Source organism: Leptonotus elevatus, chromosome 9, assembly GCF_054856555.1.
Source record: "Leptonotus elevatus isolate MCC_2025b chromosome 9, RoL_Lele_1.0, whole genome shotgun sequence".
Lineage (NCBI taxonomy): Eukaryota > Metazoa > Chordata > Actinopteri > Syngnathiformes > Syngnathidae > Leptonotus > Leptonotus elevatus.
The window spans coordinates 24,502,581-24,525,959 of NC_141247.1; the positions used below are offsets into that span (position 1 = coordinate 24,502,581).

The 23,379-nt window shown below is 39.1% G+C and overlaps 1 protein-coding gene across 3 annotated transcripts in view; it reads right to left on the reverse strand.

Moving 5' to 3' along the window:
* fgf13a (fibroblast growth factor 13a) overlaps nt 1–23,379 on the reverse strand; it is a 99,351-nt gene that overhangs the window by 39,937 nt on the left and 36,035 nt on the right. For 2 of the 3 annotated variants that reach the window (XM_086084912.1, XM_086084914.1), the window contains one exon: nt 8,584–8,751. The exons of the other annotated variant lie outside the window; for it this stretch is intronic. In XM_086084912.1, the coding sequence (XP_085941038.1) occupies nt 8,584–8,751 (168 nt within the window). The remainder of the gene's footprint in view (nt 1–8,583; nt 8,752–23,379) is intronic. 3 annotated transcript variants of the gene reach the window in all.

The window sequence follows — 23,379 nt, forward strand, 5'->3', positions numbered from 1 at the left end:
GATCGGTTACAAGTCTGCCTTTATATTGGTTTATTTTCTATAGTGTTGGATCATTATGATTACATTTCCTTCGGGGAGTACAAATAGTATAATAGCAAAGACACACAACTATTTACGTCCTATAAATCCTTTTGAAATCTTCCTTGCATAAGCAAGGTTCGAATTTGCGCTCAATTGTAAGTCCTCCTTTTTCCTCGCTCTTTCTGGATTTTCTCCAAATAGGTAAAATTATAAATGCATACGCTTGTAGTAAAACAAACAAAAGTGCATTCTGCTGGGACTTGTCATTGGGGTTGAAGGTCACGTCACGCGGCCCAAATGAGTATCTCTCACCGGGGCTCATTTAACAAACACCTGCGGCGGTAAATGGCGGCGCGCTGCACGGCCAGCACAGCCGGCTCGCGGTCTTGACACTTGAAGAACGAGCCTTTCATTAACAGTCTGCAGTATTGATAAGGAAGGTCTCAGAGTGTCTTGACGTGCATTTCAAATGACCTTGATCACAGCGGGCTCCTAATGAGGCAGTGAAAGGGAATGAATATTTGACAAGCCCACTCCACGTGAGCTCCATTGAGTATTTTCATTCTTGGAATAGAACAGGAGTGGCATGCAGTCATGATGATGGTGATGGTGATGATGATGATGCATTTGGACTCAGAAAAATTGTGTTGCTATCGCTACTTCCAGCACTGACACTAACCCTGAGCTCATCTTAATCCCAAACCAAAACCTTCGCAGTCCTACCAGACCTAAAGTTACCAAAGTGATTAATTTAGGTGACGCACGGCAAAAAGTGTGATTCGCTGTCAGAAGAGACACCACCGGCCTCAAATACAACCAAAATACACCCTACAGAAAAGAACAACGCCGTGTGCTGTCATCTGTCTCTGCATAAAATAAAAATGTCCACATTTCGGCCTCCAAGAACTCCACTTCAATTTGGAGAAAATGTTCTCCCTACTGAACTTCTGTCATTTTCAGAAAGTTAATCAAAAAGTAGGGACGCACGATAATATCGGTGGCCGATAACTATCGACCAATTTGACGTCATACAGATAAACCAGATAATAAAGAAATCTACCGATAATAAAATTATTATCTATCGCTGCTGTTTTCATTGTATCTGCTACCACTGGGTTCTATCTTAAGAAAGCAGCGATAGTTCTTTTAAGGTGCTCCATAAATATACAGCGTCCTAATTGCATGATTTGCAATGAAAAGTGGAGGAAATCCTCGTCCAGCACAACTAGCATAACATAAAAAAAAGTAGATCCCAACAGATTTATTGGTGAAAAAACAAAACCTATGAATAATCATGAGTATACCCTCATTGACATGCTTAAGTAGAAAGACAACTACTAGTCGACACTTTAAAAGTCAAGCAACAGCTTAAGAGTGAAATATGAAACAGGTTGCAAGTCAACAAGAAGTTTCCACTTGATGGGATCATAAATCACTTGTCTGCTTTCGTTGTTTCCTAAGAAGCTTTAAGCGTAAGAAGGGAAAACAGATTCCCCCACAGATCACTTTGTCGACACCGAATTGGCAAAAGCAAGCGCGGAACCGCCTGGACACGTTCCAGACAATTAAGCGCCATTAGCCAGCAAGTAAACAAACAATCAGTGTCAAGGCCGGCTCGTTAAAATACGTACTGAAGAAGCGGAGACGGGCCAAAGAGGCAAACGATGGGAGTTCAACGTTGTTTTTTTCTCCCGCGACAGACAAAACTGAATTTCTCTCCTGGCTTCTAATCTTCCCAGAAAGTCATCTTCATTTGCTGGCCTGTTTGCATGATGACACAAACATAAGCTTGCACATGGCAAGCAGGCTGGCACGCTCCTTGGTCAACTCTCACCTAAGACACGCGCATGCTACGCTTTTATACAGCACAGCAAGATCAGACGACAAACTGCTGACAACACTAGTTATTTATTTATTTATTTTAAATCACTGCATGGCAGGTACACAACATACAGCTGGGGAGGAAAAGTTGTGTAGATGTGCTAGCAGTACATCGAAAATCATTGAATGAAGAAAAAAATATATTGACCATGCCAAAAGAAATACTGTATAAATTTTTGTTTGATGAAAAGCACAGTTCATTGTCACTTCTCCTGTGTTTGTCTTTTTCATGTTTTTTTTTTTTTAATACATGCAAAGCCATGTTTATTCTGCAGTTAGTAAAATGTGTTCTTCTTTGCTGATTCTTCTTCTATACTTTCCGTTAACTCCGTGTGGCTGCGCTACAGCGCCACTCCAGACTTGGCATATACATTTTACTACCGTTAAATGTCCTCAGTGTCTTCTTTTGGACACGCGCGCAAGTCTTGAAATGCTTCTGTGTGTACGAGATTTGTTTGAGGAACGAACGGCTTTGCTTCCATCTAGGACGGAGTTCACCAGTACTTCACAAGTTACTTAATTGAACGCACCTGCTCCCTATTCACACCAAAGACCTTGTAACACGAATGAGTCACATGACACCGGAGAGGGAAAATATTGATATTTTCACTTTGGGGTGTACTCACTTTTGTTGCCAAGGGTTCAGCTATTAATGGCTGCATTTTGAGGAAAGAGTAAATTTACACATAAGCTGTACACTGACTTTCATTGTGTCAAAGGGTCATTTCTTCAGTGTTGTCCCATGGAAACATTTCATTCAATGTTTGCAGGGGTGTACTCACTTTCGGGAGATACTGTAATGATCAAATTCAAAATTTTTACTGCCCTTTTTTTTTTTTATATCATCGTTGTGTTAGATTATTTGGCACGGCGCTTCATCAAAGAGGCACTTAGGGAAACTTCAACATGATGAAAAAGGGCCTTTAACGTTTTCAGAAGGTCCCCTTAAAAGGTCAGCGAAGCGCTGCCAGACTGCAGATGTGACATTGACGCTCTCCTGCCAGCGTCTCCAGACACCAAATCACATTAGCACACGCATCATTTATTCATCAATACATAGAATCTGACAAACACGAGTCGACGCTGAAAGACAAAGTGCAAAGGTAAAATGAAGCAAGTTGTAATCGGCGCGTTCGTATCTGGTGAACGCGGTTGCGGTGCAGAACCGGATGAGACTGCAACGGGACGCGGTTATGAGGAGCGATGGCGGCACCGTCGAAGGTAATTGCGCTGCGCCGGCTTTGCGGTGAATCACCAGCGTGCATTTTGCAGCGGCTGCGGGCAATGAATAGTGATGGGCCTCGCCATTTGCGGTGTGCGACTGTTTACATTGCCGCGGCTGAGTGAGCAGCAGATGAGCCATTTTCTCGGTACAAATGAGACTAATTGCTGTGGATTGTCAAGTGAATGCCGAGCAGCGCAGGTGCGCAACTACTTTCGGGAAACCAAACTATCTCTTTTCCATAGATGGAGGAAATCATACGAAAAGTTTAGCACTCACTTGAGTCGCTTGATTCAATATCACGTAATGATTGGTATTTTGAAAGAAAATTTACAATAAGTTAGGCAGAGTTTGTTTTTTATTCAAAATGTGAACCGTGAAAAAAGCAATTTAATCGGATCGGATGCTATTTAGCATTTTATGCTATATCGGTGATCGGCTGTAATCTGTCTTAATTTGCCTGATCGTTCAATGGCGTCATTGATCGGTCCTGTGAAATAAAACATTACATGTTATATTTAATGTTTATCAGCGTTTTGTGGAGATTTTGCTGTTTATTTATTTTTTACAAAGCATTTCAATTGCTGCCAATTATACCATACGTACATGTGTTTTTGTTATTTATTTTTAAATATAATTTAATTTGAAACAAATTCATTATTCGTGGGCTGGGTTTTGATTATGCAACTTACTCCTTTGAAAGATGCAAACCATTGTGTTCACTCAAAATTGCAAATCATTTTCAAAATAAACAAATACATAACTAAAGTTGGAAAATATTAATATCTTCAACATAACTTATTGACTATTTTAAGCCACAAAAAAAAAAAAGCTAAAATAAATCACTAAGCTTTTGTCAAAAATGAAGAATTACACCCAAATTACTGTTGTACATGTTCGCGCACCTCCAAACTATCACTTATTCTACATGTATACTGTAATAGGTTATTTTTTCCTTAAAGATTGAATGCCCCTTATCTATAATTAACTTGAAGCGTCTATTGATACTGAGCGACAAGCAATCGCAGATCCCAAAATACTTTAATATCATATTGTACTTATTTGACAACATTACAAAAAGAATACATTTGAGCTTGAAAAACCAAATGCACCAGAAGTACAAGAATACTGGCATGTTTGTCACCTTTGCAACCGGTAAAATGAGTGAAAAAACGGAGTTCCACAGGGATGCGTACATAGACCAATGATGATTACGTTTTTAATGAAAGTGGCAAAAGATGCGCGCTCTACGTACAGACAAAACAGAGTTTAAAATCCTCATTTTGACCGAATAGAATAAACACGACAGGTTTGTTCCTTGCTGCAGTGTTCGATGTACTTGCACTATATGCGTCTGTGTTTACACATTCATGTGGATATTTGTCTGTCTGTGTATCTATAAATCACAGAGTATGCGAGTATAAACACAAAGTCTCTCGGCCGCCTGCATTATGGATGCATTATTTACACGCATCTGCCCCCTCGGGCGTGCTGTTTTGTTTCAGCTGCGGAGAGATGGCGCATCGTAAAAGAGTGACACGAGCCAATTCTTGAGGAAAGATGCAAAATCCAGAGGTGGCGACACAGATTCAACTCAAGACAATGATGCAGAGAGCTGATTGGTAGCAGGTAGTGATGAAGAGGAGGAGTCAGGATCATCCTCCGATGTGTGTCCTTGTGTTTCTCTGCAGCTCCGATGCCACTGTGACTCATCTGTGGCGCCACAGGTCCAAACCTGATTCTCTCATTTGTGCGCTTGCAACCACATTAACGATTTGATCCCACTGACCCCTGCAGGGAAACTTGATTACACACGCTTCAAAACAGTACAACCTGTATCAGTCTTTTCTCTCTTTCCTTATCTCCTTAACCCAACTTGAGGCAGATAGTCACCATAAAAGAGTTTTGCGGAGGGCTGGGGTCACATGACTTGGGTCAGACTTTGGGCTTTCCTGGATAAAATGTAGCATAATATATTATTTTACTTTACTTTCTTTAATGATGTGGTACGGTGAACTAAAGTGTCTTGAAAGGCACCTATATTGAATTATTATTATTGTTATAAAAAAAATTGGCTACGGCTGAAGACTCGACTGTTTTAGAGTTCAGTCTCAAGTCTTGCATTTTGAATATCGTGTGCCATCTGCAAATATACCGATTTGTTGTGACTAAGCAAGATTGACTTATCACTTGCTTAACCCAAGTAAAGGCTTGATTTTTGCCACAGTTAACTTGCTTGAAACTTGAAAGTTAAGACTTGTGACTTGCAAAAATGTGACTGTTGTAACTGCAGTTACAACTGCTAAACACTAGTCGGCAGTGTGTTGACAAGACAATTGAATAATGCCTTGTGATTTCTCCAAGGTAAAAACATAGAAGGTCTTCATTGGCACACTGTACCCAAAAAAAAAAAGGTTGAACAAAAAATTCCAAGGCAACAATCTTCGACAAAATATGAAGTTGGGCAATCCAACAAATACGTTTTGCTGTGAAAATTGGTATTTTTCGTTGTATTGGCCTCCATCTTAAAGATACAAGTATAAACAACTTGCTTGCTTTACTGCCAACGAACTCGGTCACCATTAATGCCAATAATTTATATTTTAAAGTTGTTCCAACTGAAATGACTGTTTTCGAGGTATGATGCAGAAAATCGGCATGCATATGTCATCAACCACCGGACAGTTGTTCAAATCTGCTGTGTCACAAAGTCATCTGAATGTTGCGTTTTTGTTGCCTGCTCCCCACGTGCTTTCCCTCCATAATGACGTCCTTACGAGCAGCTTATATAAGAGCCGTAGTCTCCCCCCCTTCTCCTTTGTAAACTCAGTCATCTCGAGTTGAAACTGCAAGTCAACTGAATAAATCATCGTCACTACGCTTACAGTAGTAGCGCTTCACCCATCAGGCGAGCGCACGTCACGCCACGGGCAGGTAAACTGGCATCGGAGGCGCCTGGCCTCTTCTCAGATCATCACACAATGAGCAGTACTTTGCACAGCAGCTTGGAAACTATTGCTATCTTACCTATCAGCAAGTCTGCAAAGGAAAGCAATTTGTACAATGGCGGCACGCGATTGGGAGAGCTGGATGATAAATGAGGGCTTCATTGAGGCCGAGTGCCAGTAAGTGCGGCATATACGGTTGCATGCAAGGAATGGAGCGCTAAAGCATTCAGATGATAGAAGATTCAACTGTGGTTCGCAAACGTTGTGGGTGCAGGAGCCCCTTTTTTACCAGGGGCCCACTCATAATGTTTACGCCACTAAACAGCTATGAGTTGTCTATTTTTAAGAAAAAAAATGTTGCAAGCTTTGTAAGTACAAAGAAGTACGACGGCCACGAAAAAGTATCATTTTTTAGAGGGTGGGGTTCCAAGAAAAAAAAATTGTGACTTTATAAAGAGTTTTTTTCTAGCAATATTGCCCACACCCTCTAAAAAAAAATTATACGTGGCCCTAATACTCAGTCGTAAAGACGTATATAAAATAAAATAAAAAACTTGTAATCTAAAATTGTATATTACCAAAATAAAATAATTTGAGATTAAAGTCAAATTATAATAAGGTAAGAAAGTCATATTTCGACATAGAAATATTTAACTTTTCAAAATGTATTCTTGGTTTGTCTCTGTAATTGTGGTTTGGCATTTGCAAATCTGGCTATTGCCAGATTTTTGTGTGGGAACCCGATCCCCCATTTATTTGCATTTTTTTTCGCGATTTTTAATTCAATAGTAATTTTCTAATGATAGTTATAAGCGAGTGTCAATTATTTGCAGATTTTTGCTCATCGCTGTTAGGGTCCATCCCTATTTGTTGCTAATTGCTGGGGGCCCACCACGTATTCTTGGGAAAAAAATTTGAAAACATAAAAAATGTGTTTTGTTCTTGAAAAAATGGGAGTGTATTCCTGTAACAACCTGCTTTTTTGTTCTAAAAACAATCATTTATTCTTTCGTGACAAATGTAATACAGTAGTATGAGAGGGATCTAGAATGCCTGTCACATTTTTTCCCCTGCAAGCATATTATTTTACCTGTTCGCACACATGAGACCACTAAATTTGCTGCTACACTTCTGTGCCACACTTCAGCCCACTTGTTAGCCAGCTGGTCTGTTACCCACATGAACTCCCCCAAGGAATACCAAAAAAGGAGACAGGTCACTGGAGAAAATGAACACTGATTGGCTATGTGAGAAAAGAGGCGGGTCTTATTGCGGAAATGTCGTAAACAATGAAAAACAGCAAAGAGGACTAGACAAAGTGCAATTTCTGGAGAAATTGTGTGGGAATGCAGAAAGCTGAAGGCTAATAGCTAAATCCTTATGAGGTAAAATGAAAGATAAATTATGTGAAAATTACTCATTATTAATTGTAGTTGAAAGCTAAATAGAAAAAAAAATAATTGAGCTGCAACCAGTCTAAGGCGGCGTTTTAAACCATCGGATGAATAGCTGTGGTCCAAGAGTTGTTTGAACCCAGGTTGTCCATGGTGCCAGGCAATTGCTCTAAGCATTGAGCCAAGTAAAATGCTGAATTTATATTTAAAATTGTGTACAAAGCCGAAAGCTATCAATGCTGAATGGGGACACGTGTTTAATCATTTCAGTGAAATTATAATGCATTTCCTGATATGATAGTCAGTTGGTACACATGTACAGTGGTATCACTTAGCATAATGCCCACGGATATATATGCAAAGTACAGTTGGAGGTGGGATTCCAACCTGCAGCCTCTTGGTTACTGAACAATGCACTTTACCAACCGTGTCACTGAGTATTAGAGAGCTGGTAATGATGAGCAGTTGAATGTATGGAAGTGGGACTTAGAAAGAGTTCAATGTCAGTCCCATTGAAAATAAATGGGGAAAACATTAAATTGAGCAAACACTCCAAGTAATGTGGAATCAGACAATATATACCCAGGATGGCGTGAATTTTTAAAGCAAGTTGAAATATGAATGGTGTAAATCAGATGTTATGTGAGAGTTTTTACACTGTAAAAAAGTGAGAAGAATAAAATGGTATTGAATAAAAGGTTAGAAACAACATTAGTGATGTGCACAACTAGACAAATGTAGAGGTTGAGAAGTTAGAGGCCCACTGCGCTCCCTCATAAAAAAGTGAACATGATGAGGTGAATTATGCATTTCTATTGTTTGCACATTCATGACGATGTTCTCAGTTGAAAATGGTGTCATATAAATAGTCCCAAAATCACCCTGCAGGCTCTCTGGAAGCTAAACATTCAGATACAAACATTTGAATGCAAACATACTCGAGAGGGACAACAGTTTCTCTCGGAAAAAAAATGGGGCAGAGATGAAAGAGTCTGGAGGAGAGGGAGCTATCAGCTCACACAGAACACGAGAGAGAGGTTGGTGGTGGGGAGGAGTGGGGAAAGGGCAAAGGAGGGAGCATCAGCAAAAGAAAACAAGGAGGGGGGTTCGGACAAACCTTCGGGCTCAGCGTTCTCTTTGTGGACGGCTTGCTTCAGCGGGCAGCAGAAGATTTCGTGACACTTAGCACGAAAGGGGGAGCCTTTACTCCTTATATCCGCAGAGTGGATGGAGTCCTGCCGTAACATAATGTACTCCTGGGTACCTGGGGCAGCATCATCCTGGACTGCGGCGGTGCCATAACAGAATGAAGTGGGGGTTAGAAAACTCACAACACACGTAGAAAGAAAAAACAAAACAACAACAACAGAAAACGCTTTCAAAACACAGCACAGGCAAAGAAAGAGTCAACAAAAGTAGCTTGACATCAAGACTATTTGCTAGATTTGAAAGGCATAGCGGAAATGTCCACTAGGGGCTGAACAATTTCCCATCAGACCGCTTTGATTGGTGACATGAATTGATCCGTTTTACAACATAGAGACTATTGATTGACCACCGCTTGTCGTCAATTCAACATCTGAGCGGACAATGTAATTTTGTCCGTCGAGTAGAGTAGGGCTCTGAGGTCTGCAGACGAGGGGCAGTCAGCGGAGCCTGGGTTTCAAAGCAAACATGGTGCGGCAGCATTTAGCTGTTGTGCTGCATGCGAATGGAATACGTTGTCAGCGGAAGTGAAATCAGCTTCAAGTATAAATGCTTTTAAATAAAAGATAGACCAATATGTTTTTTTCAGGGCCAATAACGGTGCCAGTTATTAGTAAGTAGTAAAGAAGCTGATAACCGATATTTGAAGCCCATGTTCATTTTCAGTAAAAAGGGGGGAATACTGGCCTCCAAATTTTTTCAAATACAAATGCCAATCTTGACTATGTTGTAATATCTTAAAGCATGTTTATTGAACAATTTTTCAACTTTTCAAAATGTAGATTTTTTTTTTATCTTAGACTATAATTTAAATTAAAAAAAAAATGTTCAGTGAGCTCTCAAAGTTATCAGTACGTCCTGAAAAGTTACATGGAAACTTAAAGTAAATATCCTAGCTCTCTATAGTTTTCTAAAGTAAATATTTTTTCCCAAAAAGGTCATACTGAGAATATATAAAACATTTATTTTATTTTTTTTATAAATCAAACTGGAATTTAAAGGGTAAAAAAATATAAAAGTAATAGGATATTTTATGGCAGTGATAAAAACTTGTGTTAATTAAAAACTTTAGGCAGTTAAAGAAGCAAAAACAGAATCTAAAATGTCTGGACTTGGCGTAGTCAAATCAATGGTTCCAAAAAATGCAAACATCCAAGATTCTGCACATATAGGACATAAAGAGCAGAATAGCTGACTGTTGAATATTGATGTCATGGCAGGCATTGAGAAGGAGGCTGCAGCAACAGTTGCAACAAGCTGCAAGGCGAGCGTGCAGTCTGCAAGGTGAAGTTATTCGGAAGTCACTCGGATCCCAGCTTTGACTTCCGCGCATATCCCATTCACAAGCAGGCAAGCAGGTGTGAAGGCATGCACGGGACCGACCCAGGTCACACCAGGCAAGTGGGGGGCGCACACGGCGTCATGCTCACCCCGACTGATGCTAAGCACTTATTGTATGCACACACATGTGAACATATGTGTCTAATCCTCTTCTGGAATGAAAATCCCTGTGTATATACGTGTGTGTGTTGCCGTGTGTGTGTGTGTGTGTGTGTGTGTGTGTGTGTGTGTGTGTGTGTGTGTGTGTGTGTGTGTGTGTGTGTGTGTGTGTGTGTGTGTGTGTGTGTGTGTGTGTGTGTGTGTGTGTGTGTGTGTGTGTGTGTGTGTGTGTTTCATCTGTCCTCTTGTGGGCACAGGCCCAGCTTGGCGCCAATCACTGACCCACTTTCTGTCTGTTGATGGATTAGCAACTAACAAAATCAGGACAAATAAATGCGATCTTCTCTTCCTCTAATGAACTTAAGTGCGCCTCCCTCTGAATGTGAACCTGAAAATCACCACAACCAACAACGATGCCATTTTTCACCTCCATTTACAATACGTGTGAACAACTTCATACGTCACCCGATTTACGATCACAATGCCAGCCTTTTCTTTTTGCTTTGACGTGAACTAAACTCACTTTACACTCTGTTGAAGCTTTCTGTCAAGCTCAACATTAAAACAATCACACAGCTTCGTTTTAGTTAGGTCAGCTTAGCTTAATGCTAACAATGCTAAATTGTATTGGTAGGCTAACGAAGCTTTGTTTTTGTTGTTTTTTAAACACAGGCGTGTCTAACAAAACAAAATAGAATTTTCTAAAAAAAATGTAAATACAAACTATATCTCCTTATATGTGGAAAAAAATATGAACTTGAAAAAAAAATTATAAACTTAATTAATGCAAAGCCAATGTGTTCTATTAGTAAGAGCTGCTATTTTCAGAATACAATCCCAGCAACTTTACATTTTTTGCCTTGCTTCTGCTCATATAAAAAAAAATATATATATATATATATATATATATATATATATATATAAATATATATATAAATAAGTGGGTTTAAATCATCGTATGACAAGCATGAAAAAAAAAAAAGAACGCCCAATTAAGAGCAACTCAGGCACAAAATCGACTTGCATTCGAGTCATTAATAATGATGGCAAAAAATGACTGACAGCTCATTTTTAGAAAGAAAAGGAGAAAGAAGTCCCTCATAAAATCTCAAGTCCTCCCACATAGTGACCAGTCGCCTACCAGGAGAGCAGCCGATGCGCAACATCGGCATCTTTTATGTGTAAAGTGCATAAAACACCCACTAACAAAGGCAGATAGATAATCAGGGTTGCAAACATTTCATCACTTAATCCATTGTGTCACAGGACAATAGGGGGGGTGTTGGCTTCATCTCATTATCTTGGATTGAAATGAACGGAAGTCAATTTGAAAGACGTTTTTCTTAAGCAGCTTGAATTGCAATCATGCATCTTGTTATATTGAAACTATAGAAGAGGAAATGGGCAGTGCGCAAATCTGTCCTGGCTGCTCGATACAATATGGCTACGATGACAACAATGATAAATTAACAAGACTAAAATGCTTGTACAGTTAAGTTCATAAAAAGGTTTTATGGCGGTCGACAAATTGGAGGTCAGCCAACATCTTCTGCCTCAACTGTATTTCATTTCCGCCTTCTGTATCTACCCATCCATTTCCACAGCTTATCTCTGCTGGTCTAAATCGAGAGGATTCAGATGAGGTAGCTCGGGCATCTGGTTTAAGATGCCTTCTGGACAACTTCATGGCGAAGTGTTTTGGACACAACCCACCAGGAGGGGGCCTTGGGAAAGACCCGGGACACTAGAGAAACTGGCCTGGGAATGTCTTAGGATTCCCCACGTCACCCCTAGAAAAACTGGACGAAGTGGCTGGGGAAAGGGAAGTCTGCGCTTCCCTGCTTAGGTAGAATCCACTTTGACATGACTCTGGAACAAGCATACAAGTTTTAGCTGGGTTTAAAAATAATAATAATAATCAATATTGAATACATTTTTCTTTTCAAGCCCAATATCGATTCATTAAACCATGAATCAATTATTTAAATCTCATTTGCCCCCCATAAATTGTAAAGAAAATAGAGAAAGGCTGATGTTTTTGTATCTTACTATTTTCTTGAAATTTACTGTTCACATGAATTTAAAAGTATTTTCTCAAATCTTATGAAAGACATGACTTACTGCACTAATTAGCATCAGCGAGTCAGACTGCAGTAGATCATGACGATTCTTTGCTCAGCTATAAATTGAAGCAGAAACCATTGTCAAATAAATCATTTCTAATCGAAAATAGATTCTGAATCGAATCGCAGACCGAAAAATCGGAATCGAATCTAATTGTGAGACAGTCAAAGATTTCCATCCTTAATTTTCATCTCATCCTCGCTGGTGTCAATGTTTGTGAAACACTTAATTGATTACAACACGTGTTACTTTTATTAATTAACTAAATCATTTGACAAGTTCCTGTCGCTGCAAAATTTACTTTGGAACTTAACATTTGTGGAGTTTTTATCATTTGATGTTCCATAATTAATCAACATCGACTCGAACTGAACTCTTGTGAATCGAAATCGAATCGTTCGGAGAACTTCGAAAGGATGCCCAGCCCTATCGACGGACGCGTGTGATAGAGTGGACTCAAGAGTACAAACATGTGACGCGAGTTGGCGGCCATCTTTTATAGCCTGTCACCTTCATCTTTGCCACAGCCTTGAACAAATTGGGATTGAAAGGCCGCACGACGGACGACGTCGGAGGGCCCGCAATCTCTCTCTCTCTCTATCAGAGCAAGCACTCCGGAGTGAGCTGTCACCAGGGTTCATTATGGTTCATGATCTACGGGTGCCGGTGTTGATCCTCCGGACCTTCGGCCGACTGCAATGCACGTCCTTGCACCTCTGACAGGAATAAATGGCTCAGCAAGGGTGAGTTGAGTCCAAATAGAAGAAGCAGGGTTGAGTTGTATCTCGCTTGGGTTACTTGCTCATTTATTTAAACCTCCCCCTTTGACACAGAAGGCCTCTTCTACTTTTATTTATGAGCGTAGTAGTTTCCGTGTGACGGGTACAGGCAATATTTACTACATGGCGTATAAAGCGAGTGATATGCAATAACCATCCTGCGCCTCCTTGTCCAAGCACGCTTGATTGTGTGTAGACAAGGTGTTGCGTAACAGGCCAGCGGCAGTTCAAACCCGCTGCTCACGATAGCCATCTTATCTTCAAGTGGAGTTCAAGGACGTGTCTTATCAAGCGGAGCCCCGCCAACTCCACGGGAACGCCTTTCGATTTATGACGCACAATCTGCTCCATTTACTCAAGTCATGGCTTCTAAGCAGCATCCGTCAAACGCTTGACAAATAGCGTGCAGCGCTCGTGGAATTACAATCACAATGACGCCGCGCTGTGAGTGCCGTGTGCCGTTTAACCGAGGAGGGGACTCGAGTAGGTCGCCTTGAGTGCGGATCATCATGGGAAACTTTTGGTTTTGAGGCACCTTGCAGACAAGAAAAAAAGTTTATCTTTGAAAAGAGTTTGTGTCTTCATCGTAGTTAGGCCGACAGTTTCACACTCAGTCGTCATTCTTTCGGTTATTTGAAGAAGCCGTGACAACGATTCGACATGAAAATCAGACGGCGTCCTTGTTTGTAACGATTTTAAAGACTTTGTCGCAAAAGTGTTTGTTTGTGTAGTGCTGCAGCATCGCTTGGAAAGTTTGAAATACGTAGGGATGTCAGGCGATTACATTTTTTAAAATCAGAATTCATCGCATGACTTCAATAGTCAACTCACAATAAATCAAATTTTATATATTTTCTAAATTTACAATAACTCTTGTTAACATAAGTGGGGAAACTTTTTAAACTAATAGAAATATGGCTGCATCTTTTAGTCATTGATACATTAATTTCATAATGATAATATAATAATTCGTAAATATAATAATAACAATAATTTATAACAATAATAATAGAAATAATAACTCATAAAATTTAGTTACACTTAAGATGTCATGTACTGTAAAAAAACGTGTGATATTGATTCGTGTTGGTAATTTTTCTGCCAATAAGTGGCATAATTGCATTTGTAAGAGGGTGACAGCTCAGTGTATTTTTATTTTCACATTAAGAGCTATCTAATCTTTAACATGAAGTCATTTGTGAAATTCTGCACATTTTTAAAATTGCCAAATACAACTTGACCCCAGTCCCCACAAATATATGCATTATTATTACTGCTAAATTTTGACATGAACGTGTCTGCTGCGTTGCGTCTAAAATTCCCCCAGTATAGGTCATTAATCACGCGTTGAAAAAAAATGAGTGGCATTAAAGGAACTTTCAATTGACTAAAAATTAACGCACTAATTTTGACACCCCTAGTCTCAACCATTCAAGGGAGAAACATGGCTAAAGCTAAAACGCTAAAAGCTAACAACACCTTGGACTGGTCTCCAGTCAGTTTCTGACAGATTGGAAATCCAGGTCCAGAAAGTAAAAACTGTTTGATTTTAGCCACAGGTACTTCTACCCAACCGGCAGGTAAACATGTTTCTGGACATGGATTTCCCATCTCTAGTTGCTGATGCCAGAAGCCAAGCTGAACAAAAGTGTATTTAATTAAGAGATCTGACCTCTCCATAATTTGTTTTTGACATACATTGATAAAAACGTTGATGTGAAATGGTTGACACGACAATTGAGTTATCTTGCCTCAAACTAAATTTCAGAATCAACAAGTTTCTGCCTGCGAGGAATGATGTCAGACGGATCGAACATTACTAGTAAGTGAACACTGAAAAGCCGTCAGGAAGCGACTGGACCGCGTCCAGATCCGTCATTCGGCGGACACTTGAATATATTTTGGTGAAGCGAGAACATCGTTGGATTCTACTTCAGTTTGTGTATAAGGAGGCATGATGCATGAAGGAAATCAGTTTCCACTAATACTAGCAATTGCTCAAAACAACACTCATGCATTGAGCTCAAGTCGGAGTCACTTGATTTTGAGCATAGTTGAGCAATATTGAGTACCATCCGGTTTGATAAATCACATTGCGTGTGCTACATTCTTCAATTTGCACTATGAAAGTTAAAAGTAAAGCATCAAATAAAAAAAGGAAATGAGCCGTGCTTGTGTGAATGCGAGTCTGCCTCTGTCACACAACGGTTGGCCATTTACTGGCCATTATGAGATACAAGGCCGACACCCGAGGAAACGGCGGCTGCGATAATGAAGGAAAATTTGAGCATGGACGGGCTGTCGCAGAGTGAACGTCATCAACACTGGCTAGGCAGGTTGATATGTTGGATGTCACATATGGTGTTTGTTGTTGTATGAAGTGGGGGCGAGAGGTGTGGATAGAGCGATACCAGCGTCGTTTAGTGTGATGAAACCGTCATGATGGACGTATATATGCTCATATGAAAGAATATTGATCCGGTATCAGAGAGCGGCCTTGATGAGAGACCAATTTGGCTGTAGTCTATACACACACACACACACACACACACACACACACACGGCACTTGATGAGTCAGAGATGTATGTCATGAGTCTATGAACCTGGTGGGTGATGGAAGTGGTGTGGGATTGAAATGTAAAACATCACACAATGGCTTGCTCGGATAAGACAAAAAGTGCGTGTGTGACATGATTTAAAAATATATATATATATATATATTAACAGTGGATGCATTCAAAGGGCTCCTTTGAAAAGAGATTTGACAAAATGTGGTGTCAAACGTGACACATGCGGCACATTGGATGATGGCTGCTATAGAATTGCTTTAAATGCGGATTTGTGTTTTTTTATGGCTTTTTAATTGTATAGTTTTATAAACAGTAGGCCAGTTTACATGAAGATGATTACAAGGGGATTAAAACAAACAGTCCTTAAAGATTGCATGCAAATGTACTGCACTAAAAACAACTGAATTGTAACTGGCACTAATCTCCCTTCACTTTCCTGGCATCGATTCCTGAAAGAGGTTTTCATTTATGCTCATGTGTATGACTGAATTTCAGGATTTAAATGTATTTTTTTAAATATGTACTTAATTGAGTCATTCTTTGTCATGCCATCCTTCTCAAATAGGCCACACCTCCCTGGCATCCCCTGAGGCAACAATGTGTTTTTTGTACTAGAATGAAGTGTAATTGCACATCCACTACAGTAGGTGGCAGTGGTGCTATCATTGTCAAAGAGTCCACTAAGAATATTAGCTCATACACTTTGAGAATCCACTTGTATTTCTGGCACGTGAAAAACTTGTTAGTTGCTGTTACACATATTTATTGAATATTCCACATTTTGTCACCCTCTTAAAATAATTGCCTAGTCTTTTTTGTACAAAAATCTTTTGTTTTTTGGCCTAAATCATCTCCTCGTGATGTAAATAGTTCAAGTTTTTGTGTTTCCTGAAAAATCTGGAATATATGTCTTAGGCGATTATTTTAAAGGATTTTTGTACAGTTTGTTACTTATTTACTTGCGACTACCGCCTCTGGCCCAAAACTTAACTGCAGCATCTGTGTCAGGCTCATTCGTGGTGCGCGTGCGAGTACGTGCACGATCTTAAAGCGACAGCCACAGTTGAAAAACGAAGACACGACTTCAAATGAAGAAAAACTGCGCCCCTCCCCTCCCCAAAGAAACTGTGGAGTGTGAGCGTCCGCACACACCATTATAAAGGGAAGATAAAAGCTGATAGAAGTCAGAGTAAAACAATCAGGGCTCTTCGTACTCATCTGGGCATTGGTGGAGCATGCATGATGTAGAAAAAGCTTTAATATTACCTTTTTAAACGGCACAATACACCTTTAAGAAGGCGTCGATTTAATAGAACTGATAGTAGCTAAAAACTATTGTTTATTTGATCAAATCAATATGACGAGACCATCCAACCCAATGACTGCTCATGGGTCAAAATATGTACACAAAAATTGACATTAATTTTTTTGTATTGTATCAATTTCTACGACAGCTATTGTACTTTCTTTTTTTTCAGGATATGTGTAATAGGATCAAGAAAACCTAAGCATTAAGTAAACGGCGCTTTTGATATATATATATATATTGTGTCGCAAATCCTGCCTGCTTATCACACAAATATTCAAGTACAATGGACGGCCGGCTGTTGGAGATAATGTTTAAAAATTGCATTCATCAAAGCTTTCAGGGAACTTCTGTCGTCATTTTATGCATAAAATGATTACTCCCGTGCCTCCTCCGCACAATTTGCTTTGAACACAACAGCGTGGTCACACATCACCTATAGATAATATTTGCCATATGGTGGGGGACTGCGTTTCTCGCCAAGCGGCTCATTTCTCGCTTCACGGCATAACCATGGACCGCTTGGGCTCATGTTTGATCAGGATCAAAGTCGGTAACATCGTGAAAGCTATGAATTGCTTTGCATTACGTTATTAGATTTAGCATAGCGCTTACAAATTTACGGCAAGCGTATTGAGCAGCCACTTTACCAGCTGTAAAATAAACAAGCAAGGCAGCTCAAGTTCGGCTATATGTCATACCTCGTCAAACTACAGTACATTGGAGGAATTTCACTCTTTGGTGGACGGATTTTTATGGGCTAACGAGCTTCATGCCGCCAACACATTTAGGGTCAATCAGTTGATTTGCATGAGGTTCATGTTAAAATTGTTAACATATAAATTTGGTAAGTTTACAACACGCTACAGCCATACTGTCCTGGCGTACACTATGACAAATAAAAACATGAGATAACCCCCCCAAAAAAAATTCCATATTGTTCTTATGTGGGAAGAGAGTCAAAATCCGTAAAAAAAATTAAATTAAATTAAATTAAATAAAACATCCAGCAGAAGAAAAAAAACCAGGGACATATGCAGTAAATTTGATGTGAAATTTTCTCGTTGTAGGACTACAAAGGCTTATTTGAGATCTTATCACCCATACATTTCATCAAGTAAGTTCAAAATGTTAAAATATTACTGAAATATGCTTTACAGTTCATTAAAGGTTCTATGATACAGAGTTGAACCCTGGAAAAGACTACTTCCTTTATTTCCTCTGCAAAAACACATTTTACGCAAGAATGAATCAATCAAAAGTAAAGAACTACAAAAACAAAAGTTTCAATGAAGCCTAACTTAAAATTAATAACTTACCCTAAAATGTATGCTGCAGTTACATTTAGTTAGACATCAAATTGCAAACAAAGGGAAATGAAAAACAACAGATGTTAGTGAGCAAGTTGCGTAACAGCGTGAGAATTAGAGAGCATCTGCAACATGAAGTCCAAAATACTCCCGGGACACAACATTAGGCGCACCTGCACAACGCAGCGCCATCCTGTCGGAGCTGTATCAAGAATTCTCATAATCACAAACATACTTGTGAGCACTGCATAATCAAATCAGCACTTGTGCTTCGCACATCATGGAAAACCTCAGAAGGATTTATTCCATCTTAAAAAGGCCTGAGCCAAGTATCTTTCCCAAAGATAATATTCTTTGGCAGAGCAGTGTCTCCCTTCTGTCAAACGGATCCCGTCCCAGACAGCCTGAATGCTTATCAGTGCAAGAAGAGCAGTTGGAAAGACGAGTGAATCAAAATGTGATTGTGATGAACGAGCAATGTTAACGGAACATTTTAATATCATGGAGAATGCTTTTTACCATGGGAATCGAAACCGAGGCCTGCCATGAATAGGCCGAAAAATGAAAATCATAATTATCTAAATCAACACTTGACAATTAAAATGTATGTCTTTATCCATTTTTTCCAAAGTATGTATCTCATTGATTTTAGTAAAATAAAGAATTGTTTTTATTCAAAATTAGTTTTAAGTAATTGGTTGATTAACTGCAATTAAATGAGCTAAGAACAATGTAACCGAAATGTTTTAATTATTTTAGTATGAAAATGTATCATACGTCTGGCCAAAACCTCCAACAGTATTTCCAAATTTGTTCCATTTAATAATTTTCCACAAATTGATGCAATTAATTAGTCCCCACATGGTTGTATTTATTTACAAATCATTAAATAATCTACAGTATATGTTGTGTGTACAATGTTTAATCATTTTAAAAAATATGCCTTTTTTACTTCCTGAAACAATGGCGGCATAAGTCAAAATAAAGTTTCTACAAAATGTATAAAACTGGAAATGATTTTTGAAAAATTAATCTCTTAGTTATGCAAGTTACAACCAAATAAATAATGTAGAGCAATCGGGGTTCCTTTTAACAAAAAGCTACTTTGTATATGCGTGCATCCAACTTGTGTGATGTGTAACTATCTAACCTGGTGATAGAAAATAAGCACAAAAAAACAAAAGCAACAAAAGCAGAGTCAAAGGGTCAATTCCGACCCACGAGTGCCAACTAGCCTGGCCTCTGTGCACGATTACGTAAAGCATTCAGAGAGAGGAGAGGAGGATTTAGGAACAGCTATCTGAATCATCAAATATGTGGGATTAGCGTGCCGCGGCTCACTTTCCTGATGACATGCATTGTCAGTGTGCATCCCTCTTGGAAAACGCATACATTGTGTTATAATTGCATTTTAAGGAGAAATCCCCAAAAAGATGTGATGTCACTTCAAACCTGCCTTGCTCAAATGACATGCAAGGTTTTGTTTACTAGCGGCGCCTTTGGGGAAATCTCCAAAGCACATACGACGTCACGGCAAAAAGGTCTACTGACGTGATTTAGAAAATGAATTGGAAAAACGTCTTAACTGACATAGTGGCCTGATATCCTGTTGACGCGCCGCCGCTCCCCCGAGTAAACATTTACTACCTCATCAGCCAGGCCATCACAGCTGCTAACACTCGCGTACACAACCCAGCAGAGAACAATAAAGGGGGTGGAGCCACCTGTAGTAATCAGCCGCACTTGGTGTGCCAATGGGAGGCATCAGGAGGGAAAAGGACGATCATTTTCAGTACAACGGAATACTTTAAAGGAAGTGCCATTAGAAGAGATGGATCAAAAATCCTCTTTGACAAAAAATAATGTTCCGTTTTGATTAACACCGTCACAGAGACACCTAAAATGACATGAGGAGGGGGAATTTTATTTCAGTTTTTTAATTACTTAATTTTATTGTAATCTAAATTGATTTAATAAATTTAATAGTAGACACGTAATGGTAAAAATAAATAAAAATCTCATTAGGATGAGAAACTTTCTCATTCTCGTTGGAACAAGAAAGAAACATGACATTTTCTCATTTTCTTGTTGAACGAGAAACATTATCGTTCCAAGAAAAATTGTCATTTTCTTATTTGAACGAGAAACTTTATCGTTCCAAGAAAGCTTCTCATTTTCCTACTCTCTATTGGGATAAGAAACATCTTTACCTGTGACCAGTAGCTCATTTAGCAGACTACAAGAATTCAAACATTTTAAATGACTCTGCACCAAAATAAAATAGGAACAGTCCTGTCCTGCCATTTTACACTGTTGACAGATAAACAAATATATTTTGTTGCTCACAAATTTCCCAAAGAGTTAGTGCCTTAGTCGTTTTCTATTCCCCTCTTTTCCGCGTGCTTTTGTGATATAATTTCTCTCAAGTGAATTTGACTCATTGGGATGTTTTCCTTTCAATATGTCAGTTAAATTGTGATAACAGATGAGGGTTGCAAATCTGTTGCACTTCAGTCTCTGGACTAGATTCTTACCGTGTGTTTTCTTCTATATATGCATGCGCGTGCGTGTGTGTGCGAGAGATGGTTGTGGGTTTAAATAAGTCAATTTATGAGTCCGTGGAAGCCATTATAGAGCAGAAGAGTACATTAAGCAGACGTGGATGGCGGTAGCAGCAGTGGTGGTGACGGTGGAGGTTTGAGAGAACAGAATTTAGCTCAACATAATGAATGATGCAGTTGCGCCATCCAGACATGTTGCCGTGTATCTTACAATGTGACTGCAAGTTTACCGCGACACGACGGATGAGCAAGGATGTAGAAGATTCTGGTGTCACCAGACGATTAAAATAAATACATTAATAATAATAATTTAAAAATATATATATATATCCAAGTGTGATGGCGAAAAGATTTTACCACATTGCATCGTTCATGCCGCCGCTGCACTTTTTAACATGACGCACAGTTTGCTGGCAAGATATTCAAAAAAACATGAGCCCATCTGCAGGATGTGGTCTTAACATTTAGATCATGTCTTGGTCAAATTTGACTAGATTTGACATTTGATAGCAATAAAAGTAGTTAGTTAGTTAGAGCTCTTGCATCGGACGCATAGAGCCAAGCAGGTTGACCAGGGCTCTGAACCTTTTGTTTTTGTTCAACATTAAAACAAAGAAATACACAAAGAAAAGTTTAACATTTCAGGATTTTGTAAATTTTGGGAAAAAACACTTTCCATTTAAGTTTTTAAGGGTTTTTTTAGAAATATAAATTGAAGTGTATTGTCTAAGATTTATTAAAAAAATAAAAAATAAAAATAACTTCTACATTTTGAAAAGTCAGAAAAAAAAATTCAATAAGCATTGATGCTTTAAGATATCACAAAAAGTCAAGATTGGCATTTGCATTTTAAAGAATTCTGACACCACTATTTCCTCCAAATATTGGTTATCAGCCTCCTTAGCTACTCATAAATCAGCATCGGTATCGGCCCTGACAAAAAAAAAAACATATCGGTCTATCACTAAAAAGTAGTAGCCTAAAACTCATGAAGCAGTCCATACAACTGTCCGTGTTTCTACCACATTTGCACACGTCCTGCATAAAAATGTGCCATTTGTGGCTGGATTTGATGATACAGGCGTGTGTAAGGTGTGTGTGTGTGTGCGTGCGTGCGTAACACTGCGTCGAGCTCCAGGCTGAGTTTACTATCTGGTGTTTACAGGGAGCCTGATCAGAGAGATTACATAGGAACTGGTTAAGACAGCTGCTTTACTCAGCGCTATCAAACCACCCACGCTCACCAGACGCCGAAGCCTAACAGCACACACACACACACACACACGACGTGAGATGGAAATCTACAGTCCTCCAGGGACGTCCAAGCAATTGGGCGACTAACCCAGACTGTTCATAATAGCGATAGTTCTTCGTTAAATAAATAATTGCTTTCGCTCGCAGTGCAAATAGCTCACAATCCATAAGGATCATATTTGGATCTGGAAATTAGTGTGTTAATATAGAGTTAATTAAACCTTCCTTTAACGCCACAATTTTTTTTTATGTTCGATTAATTGTCCAACATTAAACGCATATGCCATCTACTGGCAGAAAAATTACCTCAATACAAATACAAATCTTTTTTTTCTTTACAGTACAGAACATCTTTTTAACTTTAACTTCAAATAACTTTATGAATTGACTGTATCAATAAACTAAAATATACCACCATATTTGTATTATGTTAACATATTTTGCCACTTTTATGTTAACAAGAGTATGAATAACCCAACTATTTTATTGTACATTTAGAACAGATATAAAATGTGTGATTAATTTGCAATTAATTGTAAGTTAATTTGTCAAATTATGTGATTAATTACGATTAAAGAAATTAACAGACTGACAGCCCTAATTACTTTTCATTCTGTAAGGCCCACAAGCAAAGCTAAAAGTACATAAAATTGTTGCAAAACAGATCACAAATTATTTGTCTAGGTTTACAGGGTTCAAATTAAAATGAGTATTATACCACTCACCTACCCCCAAAAAAAGAAAACCTGAGCTACTTATCTACTTTCCTCGTTTGCACTTTTCAGTGGCACATGAGGTTACTACATTATTCTGCTGATCTGGCACCAAATACAGCAAATGATTTCAAATCCAGGCCCGAGCCAAAGATTTGCTGGTGAAACGGCAAATGTGAGAAAGGGCAAAATGAAGTTGCGGGACACTGATGAATAACAATCGTCACCTGCGGTCAGACGAGCCCTCCGAGGACGCGCCATTCTCACGTGAGGGGCAGACGGAGGTGAATGATGAGATCAGTTGCCTGCGTGAAAATTGTTTTTGTAACCAAAGCCGCTTGTTTGGCCACAGGGCCGTTCCAGAGTCAGTGTAGGTCAGTGGGTCACTTTCCTACTTGGCTCGGCTTTTTCATGCGATTCGATCGATGATCAACTTTAGACTTTGCCAACATTTATGGAGTCAAAGCTCGCATTTTACAGGAGAAAAATCTCACAGCATACCACTGCATATGTATTTGTCTAAAAACCAATGATTAGTTTCTTAGTTTTAAGAACATTAAGATCTAGCCAGCAATTCAATCCAACAACAATTCTTCTCGGCTTCAACATTAGGCAATAATTCAGACCTCATAAATTATAGGATGTTTAT